At 40.8% G+C, this 16,475-nt stretch overlaps 1 protein-coding gene across 8 annotated transcripts in view; it reads left to right on the top strand.

The window, feature by feature from the left end:
• Window positions 1–16,475, top strand: part of ST18 (ST18 C2H2C-type zinc finger transcription factor) — a 215,821-nt gene that overhangs the window by 147,320 nt on the left and 52,026 nt on the right. For all 8 annotated transcript variants that reach the window (XM_064170764.1, XM_064170759.1, XM_064170757.1 and 5 more), the window contains 2 exons: window positions 9,863–10,050; window positions 14,941–15,738. In XM_064170764.1, the coding sequence (XP_064026834.1) occupies window positions 9,863–10,050; window positions 14,941–15,738 (986 nt within the window). The remainder of the gene's footprint in view (window positions 1–9,862; window positions 10,051–14,940; window positions 15,739–16,475) is intronic.

Here is a 16,475-nt window from a genome sequence, read left to right as displayed (position 1 = left end):
TGCCTTGGCTGAGAAATTTAAATCCATGCTTAATTAATTTCCCCTTCTCCCCTGGCTTATCCTATCTGACAAAGCACTTTTGCACTCCTTATTGAGTTGCTGTTACGAAGTGCCTTGGGATACTTGTACATGAAAGGCACTACATAAGCTTACATGCTCATATTGTATTATTATTAGTCTCATAACATTGATTGGTTCTAGAGCATTTGTTAGCCTTTTCTTACTCTGCAAGTTCTGTGTCACAAAAGTAGAGAATGAAAGAAAGGAAAAGCAAAATCAAGTCTTGCAGTCACCAGTTACATTCGATAGCGCAGGAAAATTTCTCTTCTGAACTCAGGGGTGGCATTCTTGCTTGATGGAATTCTGTTCATTTCAAGAAAGCCAGGATTTCACCCAGAAATATGGCAAATAGCTTTGCTGTCTTCTATCTTTTCCTGAGAACCAGGACTGAATTTCACATCAAATATATATATTCAGAGAGACATCACCTCAAATGCCCAGCTGAGTTTTAATTTTTTACCCTCTTCTGTTTAGGTAAACCAACTACAAATTCTCTAGCACCACACTGAGCTTTCAGAGGACAAAGCCTTTTTCCCAGATACTGACCACCTATACACAACTCCTGTCAAACTTACACTGATTTCATATAGTTATATGACTTAAGAAAATCCAAAACTCAGTATCATAGAGATAATTTTCTTTATACTTGTATATTATTGCTACTGCTGGGTTGTTAGTTCAGATTTATGGCTGCTTTTTTATATTTTCTCTACTCTATCTACTGCATATGTTGTAATCTTAAGGCACAATACACTAAACTTAAGGCCTTCACAACAGAACCCTTTCTTCTTCCAACCTCATTTACTTATGAGCACAGATTTGCTTTTCAGTTAGAAATGGAGTGCTGTGGTGATTTCATTGCAGCTAAACTACTCACAGGGAGAGGTGAATCTTTTATCACAACCTAAATGTAGCAAAATATGTGGTAGAAGAGATTACTGAAGACAGGAGACCTCTGTCCCATACATTCAAGTTTGAATCTGACATCTTTTGGGCATAACAACTCTGTTGCATTCATCTTCTGCCAGAAGCAGGAAGAGGAGGGCTTCTCTTAGACGATTTAGTCATGGACCACTGAAAGGACCAAGACCTTCAGCTGTGTTCAGGATTAGAATGAAAATCAAAGGGAAGTGAAGAATACTGGTGTGATGAATTCTCATTACTGTGTTCTATTTAACAGATGGGATACAGTACGATGAACCATCTGTAGGTTATGGAGTGGCATCTGGGTCAGACCAAGGAAGAGCACATTGGATTGATCCAAGCATGGGATTGTGAAAGTATAGATCAGTTTGGCTAAGTCAGTATCTGAATAGAAAGGGTACCTTTTCTGGATTAGATACAGGTGAAATTAAGATTTCCTGGCTTCTGTCACCCATGATTGGTGAAGAATCCACAGGGCACTGGTGGTCATGGAGAACAGGACTCCTGCATGGGGAGCAGTTGCAGCTTGCTCTCTGTAGTGTTGGATCCCTTCTTCAAGAGGATATTTTTTTTTAACAGCAAGAAAAGTCAGTTTTTTTATCTGGAACTCCTGGTGTGAGACATTTTAGATATTCAGATAAGGCGAACTGATCAGTGTGAATGCACAGAGATGTGAACATCTTGAATGTTTTAGGGAGAGAACTAATAGAGCAGAGATGTCTACATGCATCATAGAAGGAGTAACTGGACATTTCAATCTTTGCGGCTACCTTTCAATCAGGAGGGTGAAAAAACAGCAAAGCAACCCTGTAATCAGTGGTACTGAAGTGTTCCAGGTTTTTGTTACCAAAATATATCCCATAACTTTATCCAAAGCATATAAGAGGTGAGTCAATATAAGTAGCAGTATTGACACAACCTTAAGAAGCATTTTGCTGACCTCAGTAGTTCCTGCTTATTCTCCAGGGATGAATATTTTGCTGGTAGATGATATGTAACCAGTTATATCTGAACTCTAGTTTCAGACACTAGTGGAATGAGAGTGGATGGTTAGGTAGATAGGTGGTGGACTGGCCACACAGGAAAAATCATGGCATGAAAGAAAAGACCTGTGCACGCCTAGCTGTGTTTAGAAAGGGGTGATTCCTTGGTGTCTCTTTTCCTGAGACAAATAAAATAAGCAGATTTTAAAGAAATATTTGTTAAGAACAGAAAGCAGCATTGGCTTCAAAGTCCTCTCATCCCATAGCACTGTTTAAAATGAGTTGAAAAACCTGTTTGTTCCCAGTCTGCCTTTGGAGAAACTGGCAGAGAATCCTTAGTGAGGTGTTCTAAATAACGACCTAGATGGTTCTCTGAGCTGGACTCAATGATCTTAGAAGTCTCTTCTGACACCAATGATCTTATGATAAATGATGCAGTGATGTGTTGCTAAGGGGCATGGTTTAGCACCAGACTTGGTTGGACTCAGTGAGCTTAAAGGACTTTTCCAAACTAAATGGTTCTATGGTTCTCAAACTCATGCATCATTTAATATATTATAAGAGCTGTGCATTGTCTTTTGCATCCATCAGCACACAGCAAATGTTGTCCTCCCAACTCTGTACAGGAATTTAGAGCTCTACATACATTAATGCCTTCTGCTGAGTGACAGAATGCATCAGAACATTATGTCCCTAAATGGTTGCTTCTTGTTATGGCAGATCTTTTCCCTGTAGATGACCACAAGCCATATAGAGATTGAAATGCCAACCAGTGGCTTCTGCCTCATCCATATCAATCATGAGTTAAATATTATGGCTGGCTGAATTGCTTTGTCTGACTGATGTCAAGGCTGGATTCAGCCAGGCAAAAGCAAGCTGAAACAGACTGTGGACAGCCTGGAGATAACAAGGAAAGGAAAAAAATTGCATCCATGGGATCTCTGCTACATTAAAAAGAAGTACTGGCTCCTGGCAGTGAATTGCTTATCTTCTTTGTCTTCTCTAACCAGGCTGGAGTTACCAGTATGTTTTTTATTTAAGCCTTTACTGGTGTTAGCAAGCTGACCACTCACGTGCGAGGCTCTCTGGATGTAAAGGTTGTGTGGATGATCTGTAGATTTGCCTAGAAACTTAATCCATTCTAAGCCAAATTCTTGGCTTGATTCCCACTGGAATTTATTGACCTACTGAACCTGGACAGATCGAGTGAATGAAACAGAGACTGGGTTTGGGCTGTATCTAGTGCATTCATTCATACTGTTGAGTTGAAGAACTTCTTGAGTTCCACATAGCAAAAAAAAAAAAAAGTTTCTTCCAAATTGGCTTTTACTAAGAATTCCTTGTTAGAGAAAGGTCCAAATGTACAGCTCTAGCCATATGGAGTTCTTGATCTGTGAGCTAGAGAGTGACACCATAAAGAAGTCATCCATTTAATCAACATAGTATTTCAATTTGAGGCTTTATATCTATATATTCTTCATACCATCTGAATATCCTTGGGATCCTGCAAGCTTGCAAACAAGAAAACCAGAGAAGAGCATCTAAATCTGTGTTGTCTTTCTCTTGAGTAGCCTTTCCTATGGGGAGAACCATGTTCAAATAGTAAGCTGGAGTTTTTATACACACATATATATATGTATATAAAACAGTTGGTGTTGGGTTTTGTTTGATTGATTTTTCTTTTTAAAAAAAAAGGAACATTTCATGAACCTTCTGCAGCCTGAAATCATTGCCCTTTAGCCCCAGGAATCACAGGGGGCTTAGCCCATGGGTAGATTTCACCATGACTGTATGTGTTACTTTATGTCATTGCAGACCTACCATTGGTCCACTCTTTTTACATGCTTCTTTTCATTTGCTCAGTCATTTCCCAGTCCAGTTGTTCTCTTTGGTCAGGTGGCCTAGAACACTTCATTTACTGTCTGAAACATCTCCAAGCTCAGTTCATAGTAATGTCTCAACACCATTACCCAGTTCTCCCCAGTCTCTTCTTCTAGGGGCTGATAAATCTTGGTTCACCAACAAGGCTATGGAAGCTCCTTTGCTTTTCTTATATTTCTCTTTTACATAAAATATATCTTTTGATATCATGCTCCAGCCAGCTTTCAGTTATGATACAATATTTTCTGACCATTATTATCTCTCTGGTTCTGTTCCCTTTCTTGTAGCTAAACCTGTCATTTGTGTATATAGATACTTTCATACCCTCAAGTTACTGAGCTTATTTTCCCCTATATTAGTGTTCATAAATATGAATTTCTCTTTTATCTTTCATCCAATCTATACCTCAAGTGCATTCTTTTCATCTTGCTTCATCCCTGGACTGAACTTCTTAGAACTCTGTTGTTTTAGACAAAGAGCATTGCCCATGTGTGCAGTAAACTTTTATGTCTGTAGAAGGCCCTTTGACCCTGGAATGATTGCTGCAGTACATGGGAAAATTCCTGTCCCTTTCATAGGTACAACTTGTAAGACAAATGTACAGGGTTACTAGAAAGGGATTAAAAGATTTTTTTTTGTGTGTATAGTGGTTAAAAAAATAAAAGAAACATTCAGTTGGTCTCTAATTATATTAGTAAGTCATGCTAGTTCTGAACTTCTGTTACAGGCAATTCACCAGGTCTAAAAGGCAAGTAATTGCCCCCCCTCCCCACAGTTTACTGGTTTAAGTTCTTACCATCTTAATGCTTAAAAATTGGACACTGGAACAGGTTGCCCAGGAAGGTGGTAGAACCCACATCCCTGGAAGTTTTTAAAGCCAGGTTGGATGGGGCTCTTAGCAACCTGATCTAGTGTGAAGTGTCCTTGCCCCTGGGACACCTTGAGGTCCCTTCCAGCCCTGACGGTTGTATGATTCTGTGATTATATGTTGATGAAAGGAAATTACTTTCACTAGGCAAGTTTTCTTCCAGACATTTTTTTTTCAGGAACTCCTAACTAGAGCCATCTTCCAGATTATTTTCATTATCTAAGTTGAATCAATGAAATGCAACAGGCTCAGTTGTGGAGTCTAAATGTTATAGATGATAAGGGTAGAAATTGCCACCGCTCATCTTACCTCACAAAATACAAGAAAATATCCATGTCAACAACTCTCACTCCAGATTAGAAATCAGGGCAAACGTATCTTTGGCTTCTTGTTCATGATGAGAACTCAATGATCCTTTCCAGAAATAACCTGTATAATTTCACCTGTGAAAACTCACATCACAGTTTTCGTAATGCACAGTTTAATAGTTTCACATAAAGCCACAAGTGCACAATTTATTACACTTTTCACATAAAGCCACAAGTTTTCATCAGCATAATGAATAATTGAATATATTTTAAGACCTGGCTGATCTTAAAACCAGCCTGGTAGGCTCCTTAAATAGCATTAGACATCAAATATAAATGCCATGAAATTCAAAGACCTTTTTTTTCCTCTTGAAGGTAAGGAGTGTGCATGAGCTGTAGTGGTTTTGTTTCTTCTGTCTTTGACATGAAATCCATTGCAGGCATTAGTAAACACCACTTGTCAGGCTGAATGTAGCCTTGGTTTTACCCACTAGGACAATTCTTAGCTCTGTTATCATACTTTACCAATCTGCAGGTTGCTGTGAATAAGAAAAGGAATCCCCAGAGATTTGGAAGTCTTGCCAACAGATTAACAACCACAAAAACAGTCTTTGCTTGCTACAAAGTGGTTAAAGGTTTGGTTAAAGTCTTCACAAACACATCACTTAGAAAAAGCAATTACAGACAAACCCAAGCAAGACCATTTTCAGCAGCAGTAAAAGCTGTATGTGGTTAGGATAACTTCAAACCTCTCCTTTTCTTCTGAAGCATTGCTTTGTGGTGGGGCTTGATGTTCTGCTACCTGTGTTTGCCCACACCATCCAAACTATATTCTGGAGAGTGACCTAGGAATTTACTATTTTTCTTTTTAAAGTATTTAGGTGTAAAATATGTTTAAAAGACTTATTATGATCTGGGTTGTTGTTTTGTTTTTTTTTTTCCCCCAAGACATGCAACCAACTCTTCTATGCCTTAGATCTTAGCCTCTTGGCTCACACCGTAAGTGACACAGGACTGGTTCTCACAACTGAGTGTTTGACTAAAAATAGAATAATAATAAAAAAAATCTGCTCATTATAGGTAGTCCTAAAATGATTTATTAGTAATAAAATTTAAGTACAGTTAAATTGGGGGGGGGGGGGGGAAGGGAAGTCCCACATGTATTGGCTTTGGGCTCGTAACAAAAAGAGCTTCTCCTGTTTTATGAGCCTCAGATTACCAAATAACCTTGACAGCTGAATCAGTGTTCCATGACAACAAGCAGGCCATTGATAAATAGCAACAAAACTATTAGACACTGAATTTATGAGATGAGTAATAGAGAAGCTAAATTATAGCTTTACCATTTGACAAACTACAGCTTGACAAATCTGTACTAATGTACATGTGTGTGTGAATGTACATCAGCAAAAGAGAAAAAGAGAAACTTTTGAAGACAAAGGTGATTTTTTTTTTTCTCATGCCATGCATATCACAAAGGCATAAATGATTCTTTTCATAGTAGCTGAATTCCCTGTGTCCATTACCAAATACTTAACAAATCACTTGTAAGTACTTGGAAAAGCTACAACTTATGAAGTTGTTTTATTTTCATTTTTACTTATAAAAGAATGTAAGATGGAAAGGAATAAACCTCTGGGACATGTTAGATCTTTAAACTGGCTCTGCAAACTAATATTTCAGTTAAAACTCCAAGCCAGCAGTTTAAAGAGTCACCAGCAAAATCAAGGGTATGTTCTATTGGAGCTGATAAATCTCTCTCAGCCTATGCAGAGCAATTTGCACTTCCTAGGAAGGAAGCAATGACTACGTTTAGTCATCTTTCTGTAATCAGGGGAAGGTGTCAGGAACGATTTTACTTCAAGCTGAATATTATGTATTCACTTCTGTTAAAATGATGGGAGCTATAGAGGGAATCTGGGCGAGTGGCCATTCGTGTACAGGGAAAGATGTGGCAAGGACAATCCACTGAATTGGTCTTTCATAGGGAAGGAACTTTCTGACATGAGCGACGTGCTTCCAGGTGGATCTGCAGCAGTTTGTGCTTTGCTGCTGCAAGGTGTGGTGGTCACAGTCTGGTGGGACTCTCTTGCTCTCATTTCTGTAGGTGGCAGCAGGACTCCCACGCTGATCATGATTGTGATCTGCTGATTCCTATCTTGGCCATCATATTGTGGTGGAAACCCCTTTCTTTAGTAGCTGTTGTGCCATCCTGCAGTGTTGGGCTTATAACATTATGTTGGTAGAGAAAGATTTTATTCACTCAGCAAGACTCCAGCAGTCTGCTTACTTGCTTTCCCTTACCTTAACTGGAAGATGCACAACAGTCAGATGAACTCTTGTCAGTGCACATAAATATCTAAAAGAAATAGGTCACCAGGGTGGGCCTGGGCTCTTTTCAGTGGTGACCTTCAGTGATAGCTCAAGAGGCAATGGTATAAACTAGAATAAATTTAAGGAGAAACTTCTTTACTCTGAGGGTGGGTGAGCGCTGGACCAGGCTGCCCAGAAAGATTGATCTCCTTCTATGGAGATTTCAAAACTCATTTGGACACTGTTCTGTGCCACCTGATCTAGGCAAACCTGCATTAACAGGGAGGTTGGACTAGCTGAACTCCAGAGGGTCCTTCCAACCCCCACCATGCTGGGAATTACAGGATTAAAGCTGAACAGCTAGGTGAAGTTCTGTGACCCATGTTGCACAGGAGGGCATACTAGGGGATCTGCTTGGATCTCTGCTCTAAAACTATTAATTATGCTTGTCTGAGAAGCAGCTGTAGCTTTGTCAAAGGGGAACTGAACACTGGAAATTCATCTTGTCCTAAACACTTTCACAGTCACTACCAGAAATAAACTTGAAGCTTGACAAACAAATGAGTAAGATCAAAATCAAAGGTTTTGGTTGGTAAAAACAAATGTGTGTGAAGGGTTCTCAAAAATTTGTCACTTCTTTAATGTTTCTGAAACAATGTGAATGGTATGAATTGCCACTTGTAAATTTGAATTAAGAAACTCTTGCTTATGTTTTCTTAGAACCACATCATGCATATTTATCCACAGCACAGCCACCTCTGATGTCTGTTATATAGGCATCATTTTCAAGGAGATGCTTGTACCGTTGTGATCCTGACCTTTAATATGATGTTAATGTTATCCTCTATTCATAAACAGACAAGTAACCCAGGAGCCATTATATATTCAACTGCAGTAGGTGCTTAGCATCCAGTATTCCTGATGCCCATAGCATTTTAGCTTTCAGAAGATCAAGAATATCCACTGTAGCTAAGATGCACATGGTAGAATTTCAACATTCCTCCTAAAATGCAGATCTTCCTATTTCCATGTCCTTCATGTTTGCAATGATGAGTTGCCAAAAAGGTGGTTAGCCAAAAAATGGATATTTTAGGGGTTTTTTTCCTATAACAAAAAGCTCAAGTTAGTCATATGCTTTCATCCAAAACAATCGGAACCTGAGCCAATTTAGTGCACATAAGATACCTTGGAAGGATTAATTTATGCTGTTGAGCTTGTAATATGTGTAACCAAAAGGAGTTCTTTACATACATGGGTTTTCTGCAAATCTTGTAGCTAAGTCAGTGAGCCAAACACAAAATCCATCACCTAAGGGCATCATGTAGATTTGTAATGCACCCTGAGGGTGCCTAAGGTCGAGAAACCACTGAGTGGATTACACAGATTCATATATGTAGTTTTTTCATCTGTGACAGGAATAATATGAGCACTGTTATTCATCCTACACAGATTTCTTAGAGTACTGTTTGAGGGAGAATAATGAAATAGTGCCAAATCACTTAGGCAAAAAGTTACTCTAAAAGGAGATTTGAAAGTTCAGACCTCTCCAGTGGTCTATGGTATGGTATAACATCTGCAGCCAATACAGATCAGCTGTATGGTGGCAAAGGTTTTGCTAAATGCCTGTATAGGCAATTTAATATGCAGATCAATATCTGGAGCATAGAGGGACTGAAAGAAGTACATGAAATCTGCTAAAAATCTGCCTCTCTAAAATACTGCCTTCTCTTCTCATGTTGGACATCTGAGAATCAGACAGCTAAACTGAGCAAGGCCTTTCCCAGGGAATGGCTCAACCTGTTTCTCAGATAGATCCGGTTTTAAATGGGATGAAATGCTCTCTTGGAGGAGCCTTTGTCCATAATCTATACAGACAGCTGAGAAGAGCTAAAGCTAGGTGTTTGTGGCTGTGGGTAATGATATTAAACCACTACCTGGGGCTGAGATTGAATGAGGGCCTCTTGCTGCAAAATGTTCTGTGGGTACAGTGTACTTCGCAAAGGGTTTATGCTGTTGAACAGTTGAGGAGCACAGTCGCGTGTCCATACTGGTGTAAAGATGCCGGGGCCAAAGCCTCAGGACATTGCAGTGTAGCTGGTGGTAAACTTCCCCCTCAGCTGTTTCTCTGGATTGTCAACCTGGACTATAACTCTGCCCACCCTTTCTTGGGTATATTCATTTTCTTGCAGAGCAGGTCTTAGATGAACATATGCTTACTTAGGATTAAGGATGTTGGGTTATGGATTTTTATTTGTTTTGTCTTGCTCCTCATTCCCCTTCCCCCAAGCACATTTTGGCAGCAGGGAAAAGAAATGGGACTCGCCTGTGCCCTGAGCCTTGAGTACATGAGCTAAAATTAAATCTCCACTGCACACAACTTGCTGAAACTGCAAATGAATTAATATTTTGTCAGTCTTCATTTTTGTACTTAGAATTAAGCTAGAGGGGGTGGCATTTTTAAAACAATGTATCCCCTGACCTCTCCCAATTTTTTTTCCTCTGTCGTTGGTGCCTGGTCTTTGCAGTGCCTACAAATGCTCCATGGCTAAGAAAAGAAAAGCTGAGGAACAGGTATCAGGCATTCCTGTCAACAAAAGGAAGTCCTTGTTAATGAAACCTCGCCACTACAGCCCCAGCTTGGAGTGCAAAGAAGAAAGTGAAGACAGGACGGATTTACGGGAGGAGATCGTCCTTGAAAGCAGCTCAACTCCAGGTAGCTGTGCAGTATGGCTCCCCTTGAACCTAAATTCCATAGGAGGGGGGGTGTGATGGTTTGGGAGTTATCTGCTCCCCCCCACACTTAAGAAAATCACCCAAACTAGACTCAGATGGCTGGAAATTAAGGAATGAAGCTATGTTTTACAGCTTAGCACAATACACAAGCATATACACACAAATACATGCAGTTGTATGCAAATACCTTTCCTAGAAACAGAGTCCCCAAGAGGGCTTCCGACCCAAACCCCCTTCCCCCTCCCTCTTTCCCTCCCAGATCAACCCACGTATATCTCACATGATAAAGCTGGAGATCTAAGGTGAGATGTCAAAAAAGAGATGACAAGGAGGTTAGAGGATAAAGGGGTTAGGTGGATTACAGAGTTACAGGCAGAGTCAGCCAGAGAGCAGACCTCCAGAAAGAAGGCACAGCCCAAAGTGAGAGCTGAGCAGTGTGTGTGTGAAGTGCCCACCTGATCTAGATGTTGACTAGTTGCATTTCTCAGCAGAAGAAAGGTGACACAGGGCACATGGTTGTTTTTCTTCTTTCTTTTCCCAGATAAGGATTTAATTTCTCTCAGTAAAATATTTCAGTTAGTCTCAAACCAGCACAAGGGGATTAGGTAACCCTGGTTTCAAAAAGCATGCAGGATGTGTTTGACTCCTGGCAGGGTTGGAATGGTACATTTCTGTCTAGGTTTAACCGCTGTCCTTCCAATTGTTTTGTATAATAACTCCTCCTGAGGTCTAGTAAATGCTTTGTAGGTCACCCAGAGAGACAACTACTGCAGCAGGTCAGATATGGAGCAGCATCTGCTTCTCTATTGGCTCTGTCACAGAACAAGGTTAAGCCTGCCACTGAGAAAAACACATCCAGGAAGAGCAGATTTGCACTGGAATACAGAGAACTCATGTGAAGGAAAAAAAAATAGCTTAGCAAAACATTGTTGACTTTAACATTTAGCAAAGCAATTTCATGCCTGCTACATGGGTTGTGTTTGACATGATTATTAGACTCAGCACTTTTACACTTGTTATTCCAACTCTGCTAAGCCAAACATGGCCAACAGTTCATAGGAACTTCTACAGAGCGTATGCTGGAAAATAGGAAAGAGGACAGGGAGACAGAAAGATCTTGCTGCAGTATGTCTTCATTGATCTTTCTTTCAAATATATGTTTATATGCAATCAAGATGAACAAAAAAAAATACCAAACTAAGCTAGATGTCACGGATGTGTTGAAGAAGTGCTGCACAAATTGTTAGTCAGACAAATGAGATGTCAGTGGAATACCTTCTGCATTTGTTTTTAAGTAACCAGCAATAGAATAAGGGGACACAGTCTCAAGTTATGCCAGGGTAGGTATAGGCTGGATATTAGGAAGTAGTTCTTCGCAGAGAGAGTGATTTCCCATTGGAATGGGCTGTCCAGGGAGGTGGTGGAGGCACCGTCCCTGGGGCTCTTCAAGAAAAGACTGGATGAGGCACTTGGTGCCACAGGCAGGGACACCCTACACTAGATCTGGCTAGCCAGAGCCTCATCCAGCCTGGTCTTAAACACAATCTGATCCTTTTTGCATTATTTTTGCCAGCTACACCCCGAATTTCAGCTAAAGCATGTCCAGTTGCCCTAGGTTTGCAGATCTGTGTGCAATTTCTTAGTGTAATACCATTCATCACAATTCTTGTGCACTGATCAGTTAATGCTTTGATTCACAGAGTGATGCAAGTGTAAACTAGGCTGAGTTTTGATTATTTTAAAAGTAAACTTGCTGCCTGTGGAAGCGAAAAGCAAAGCTGGGGCAGCTGAACCATTAAGCTTGGTTCAACAAGAAATTTTTAAACATTGCATTTTAAAATTGCTGACTATTTAGGAAACAAAACTTCTTACTGGTCATTTCTTATGTGATTTCTCATCTTTCACTCAGAAAAATGACTGCCAAGACCTGCTACATTTGGTTTGGTTCTTTTTCTTTTGAAGGGTGGGAGATTTCTTTTTAAAAGTAGGGCTTCATGCTAGTCCAAATGACCCATTGATGGGATTCTGTTAATTTCCAAATGGCAGAAGAGCAACTAATAAACCCCCATTTGACTAAAGTTGATTACAGAGCCAAATCATCGCTCATTCTTACTTGCTGAGATGTGAAAAGACAGCAGACTTCTTTATTCACCGTGCTGCAATGTGTGTGGTGCTGGACCAGCTGCTAAAAAGTTCCGCTAAGGTTTACAGACATCATTTTAAACACAACTTTATGCACACAGTGCACAAGGCCACCTCTCCCTGCATGAGTCCAATTTTCTGAAGAAGAATAAGAATTAATCAATATTTTCTTTTAACATATAACAAACAGTTGAACCAAACAATTATGTAAACTGGAAATGACCCAAAATGCTAACAGTTTGGCAGCAGTAAAGTGAAATGCATTGTGGTGCACATGTGCATTTTTGTCCCCCTTTTCCCCTCCACAATAATCTGCACTTAATAGGAATATTTTAAACTATGTAGCTAAGCAACAGAGGTAATTGTTGCTTTCTAGAGCTTTTGTTAGGCACTCTAACACAGCCCAAATATGCATAATTAGGTATAATGTCTATAAATCATTATTGTACACATGTGGGTAGTTAAGTGGATTGAGAGAATAGTTCAATGAATTGGACATATTCAGTGAAAATGCTTTTTATTTGTTTTCTGTAGTTCATAATACTTTAAAATTATCATAACCCTTTACACTTTCTCTTAATAGCTCGCTGTGTTATTGAGAGAAATTTCATTTGCATTTTAGACTATGCTTAATTTATTATTTAAACCTGGAGTTCTTCTGATTCAGGAGGGGACAGACACATCTTATGAAATACTCTGTGCTTGTTTATTCATCCTCCTTCCTAGGAAGTAAAATGTTAAATTTTTCAGTTTATGTTGAATAGATCCCAACAAAAGAATGTACCCTATAATCAGCATTATTGAAGGGGCTAGTGTTGTGACTAAATTCTTCCCTTCATCCAAAAATGCTTTTAGTTACTATGGCAATATTTACTTGATCCTGGCAAACCAGTGTTGATTTTAGAGAGATAATTACCAGAAAGGAAGATGATGGAGATGTATTTTTGAGTGTCCTTGTCAGAGGAAATGTTTATAAAAAAATTAAATGAGATACAAAAGGCATATTGTCTTCCACACCGACAGCCTCTCCTACATCCAGCCCCTATTACCTGCAGGCTGCCGCTTTTCTTCTGAAGGAAGATGGTTAGAAAGGCAGGATGCACTTCAGTGGTGTCTTTAACAAGTCCTTTATGAGTCTGTACACAACAGCCATTTCTGTTTGTCTGTGCATGACCTGATCTCTGCCTTAATGTGGCAATTGTGATAGTGACCAGGAGCTTGCCCTTAGTGAAGTACTGAGGTCTTTTCCACCAAGGTCTTCCATGGTATCTGGGCTGAGGGGGAAGCTAATTAGGCTCTATTTTGAGGAAATATTTGGGAATCTTAGAAGAAAGGAAAGTGAAAACAAGAATGTTGAGATGTTGTGAGCTTATAAAGATATATACACATAACAAAATGCATCCATCTATCATAGACTGGATGAGGCACTCGGTGCCATGGTCTAGTTGACTGGCTAGGGCTGGGTGCTAGGTTGGACTGGATGATGTTGGAGGTCTCTTCCAACCTGGTTGATTCTATGATTCTATATAGATTGTGTGTATATATAGTATCTAAATATGCCACTTTGTATTTATATGAATATATATATGTGTGTGCATGTGTTCTAAGAGAGTAATGTCTTCACCATCAGTGAGAAATGGCAACAGATTTAGTTCTCATATAGCTTTGGAGCTATACCATAAAGCAGTTATTCTCTTAGAAGGGTTTTTCTGGATGCTAGAAGTAGTCATTTCAAACACTTGGTGTGAAATAAAGGAGATTCAGCAAGACCAAGTGCAAGGTCCTGCATCTGGGTCGAGGCAATCTCAAGAACAAACACAGGCTGGGCAGTGAGTGGCTGGGGAGCAGCCCTGAGGAGAGGGACTTGGGGGTGCTGGTGGACGAGAAGCTCAACAGGAGCCAGCAGTGTGCACTTGCAGCCTGGAGGGCCAACCAGAGCCTGGGCTGCATCAGGAGAAGTGTGGCCAGAAGGTCAAGGGAGGTGATTCTCTCCCTCTACTCTGCTCTGGTGAGACCCCACCTGGAGTACTGCATGCAGTTCTGGAGCCCCTATTACAAGAAGGAAGTGGAGATGCTGGAGTGTGTCCAGAGAAGGGCCACCAGGATGCTCAGAGGGCTGCAGCAGCTCTGCTGTGAGCACAGACTGAAAGAGTTGGGGCTGTGCAGTCTGGAGAAGAGAAGGCTCCCAGGTGACCTTCCTGTGGCCTTCCAGTATCTGAAGGGGGCCTACAAAAATGCTGAGGAGGGACTTATTAGGCTATCAAGGAGTGCCAGGACTAGGGGGAATCTGGCAAAGCTGGAGAGGGTTAGGCTCAGACTGGATGTGAGGAGGAAGTTGTTGAGCATGAGAGTGGTGAGAGGCTGGCACGGGTTGCCCAGGGAGGTGGTTGAGGCCCCATGGCTGGAGGTGTTTAAGGCCAGGCTGAATGAGGCTGTGGGCAGCCTGCTCTGGGGTAGGGTGTCCCTGCCCATGGTGGGGGTGTTGGACCAGGATGGTCCTTGTGGTCCCTTCCAACCCTGACTGATTCTATGATTCTATTGGTTGAACATGGTGATTCTGAGGGTCTTTTGCAACCTGAATGTTTCTGTGATTCTGTGCATTCACTCAATTCCAAGTACCTTCCAGCAAAGAAATGGTGACTGGTAAGTAACTCTCTTCCTTTCACTTTTTCAAGGTTCAAACAAGCAGTTACTCTTACCAATGACTCTTGCTTTTTTTCTCACGCAGAGGAGGGTGCACCAAAACCATCTGAGGAAACTCCTCATTCAGGTGGGGAAGAAAGTTCCAGTCAAAGAAAAGATAACTACTCCAGTTATCAAGATGCTGTGGCCAAACCTTTGCTGAACACAGGGAAATTAGCAAAAGATGCACCCAGCCAAACAGTGGCAGAAAATCTCAACGATAGCGGCATTCAATCCTTAAAAACAGAGAGCGATGACGCGGATGAATGTTACGTCATTAACTCAGATGAAGGAAAGGAAAAGACTGTTACTTCTGATCCTAAATACTGTTCATCTGAGGAAAATGAGAGTAACTCTGAAATGATGGACAATGAGTGGGACAGCTCTTCAAATTTCTCAGAAGAAACGGGCGTAAAGCCCCACGTAACTCAGAAGTACATTGTAGAGTGTAATCAACCTAGCGTCCTGGAAGTGCCAGAAATTAAGAAGGAAGAGGTAGAAATTGGCCCTTCTGAAACACTTTGTGACTCAGAAACAGAGCAAAGAGCACCCCAGGAGTCTCACCCAGACCCTTTTGAGAAGAGAATCCAGCATCCCTTCCCTGAAAGTGAAGAAGATGACAATGAGTGCCTGTCAGAAACCACAGAGGTGTTGGTTGAGCTGGACAAAACAAAAGGGAACTTGAGTTTGCTAGAACAAGCGATCGCTCTGCAGGCAGAGCAAGGGCATGTGTTTCACAGCACCTACAAGGAACTGGATAGGTTTCTTCTGGAGCACCTAGCAGGGGAAAGGAGACAAACCAAAGTTATTGACATTGGTGGGAGACAGATATTTAGCAACAAACGTAAGGAAGTATTTTTGGCTGTTCTTACTGGCTTAAGCATTTATCCTGTGACTGATAGAGGATTCTGAGCTGGGGTTTATAGCAACAGTAAAGAATCTGGAATTTAGCTGGTAATTTTGTTAATTATGTACCTTCACACTAGTGCCTTACATCTAACCAGGTTAAATGCTAGGTACTTGGCTTCCTGCCAAACCGCTATGTGAAATGATCAGTAATGGGTACTAAAAGGGCTGTGTAGCTGGCACTGACACTCTTTCTCCTCCTTTTCCTCCTCCTCTGCCTCCTCCTTCATAGGGCACCGATACATACCTCCTAAATTTCAGCAGCCAGAAGAGAAGGCATTAAAATGGTGCTTAAGAAAAGGTTAGGGTGAAAAATTTGCCTCTCCCAAACATGCCATCTAATTCCTAAGCCATGTGTTTTCTGAGCTCAGTCTACTTCACTATCAACATTGCATTGTGCTACAGCCAGTGCTTCTGAGCCAGGAAAGCACAAGCCGTGCTCTTCTGCCTCATCCACCATCAGCAGAATTGCCAGTAAGTTCCAAAATCTTTATTGTTTCTGATGGTTTGTGGCATCCTACAAAGCTGTAGGAACATTGCTCCATTTTCGGTACTTAATCACGCTTCCAGAAGTGGAGGTTTAAAAGAGTTGGGTTTGATTTGAAAACCAGGCTGTCTCATATGAAACTCCTGAATTAAAGCAAATTACAGAACATCAAGAGATGTCATTTTATA

The sequence above is a fragment of the Pogoniulus pusillus genome, chromosome 34 (assembly GCF_015220805.1).
Source record: "Pogoniulus pusillus isolate bPogPus1 chromosome 34, bPogPus1.pri, whole genome shotgun sequence".
In the NCBI taxonomy this organism is placed as follows: Eukaryota; Metazoa; Chordata; class Aves; order Piciformes; family Lybiidae; genus Pogoniulus; species Pogoniulus pusillus.
Note: the sequence above shows the minus strand (reverse complement) of the source record. Positions and strands in the feature narration are given on the sequence as shown.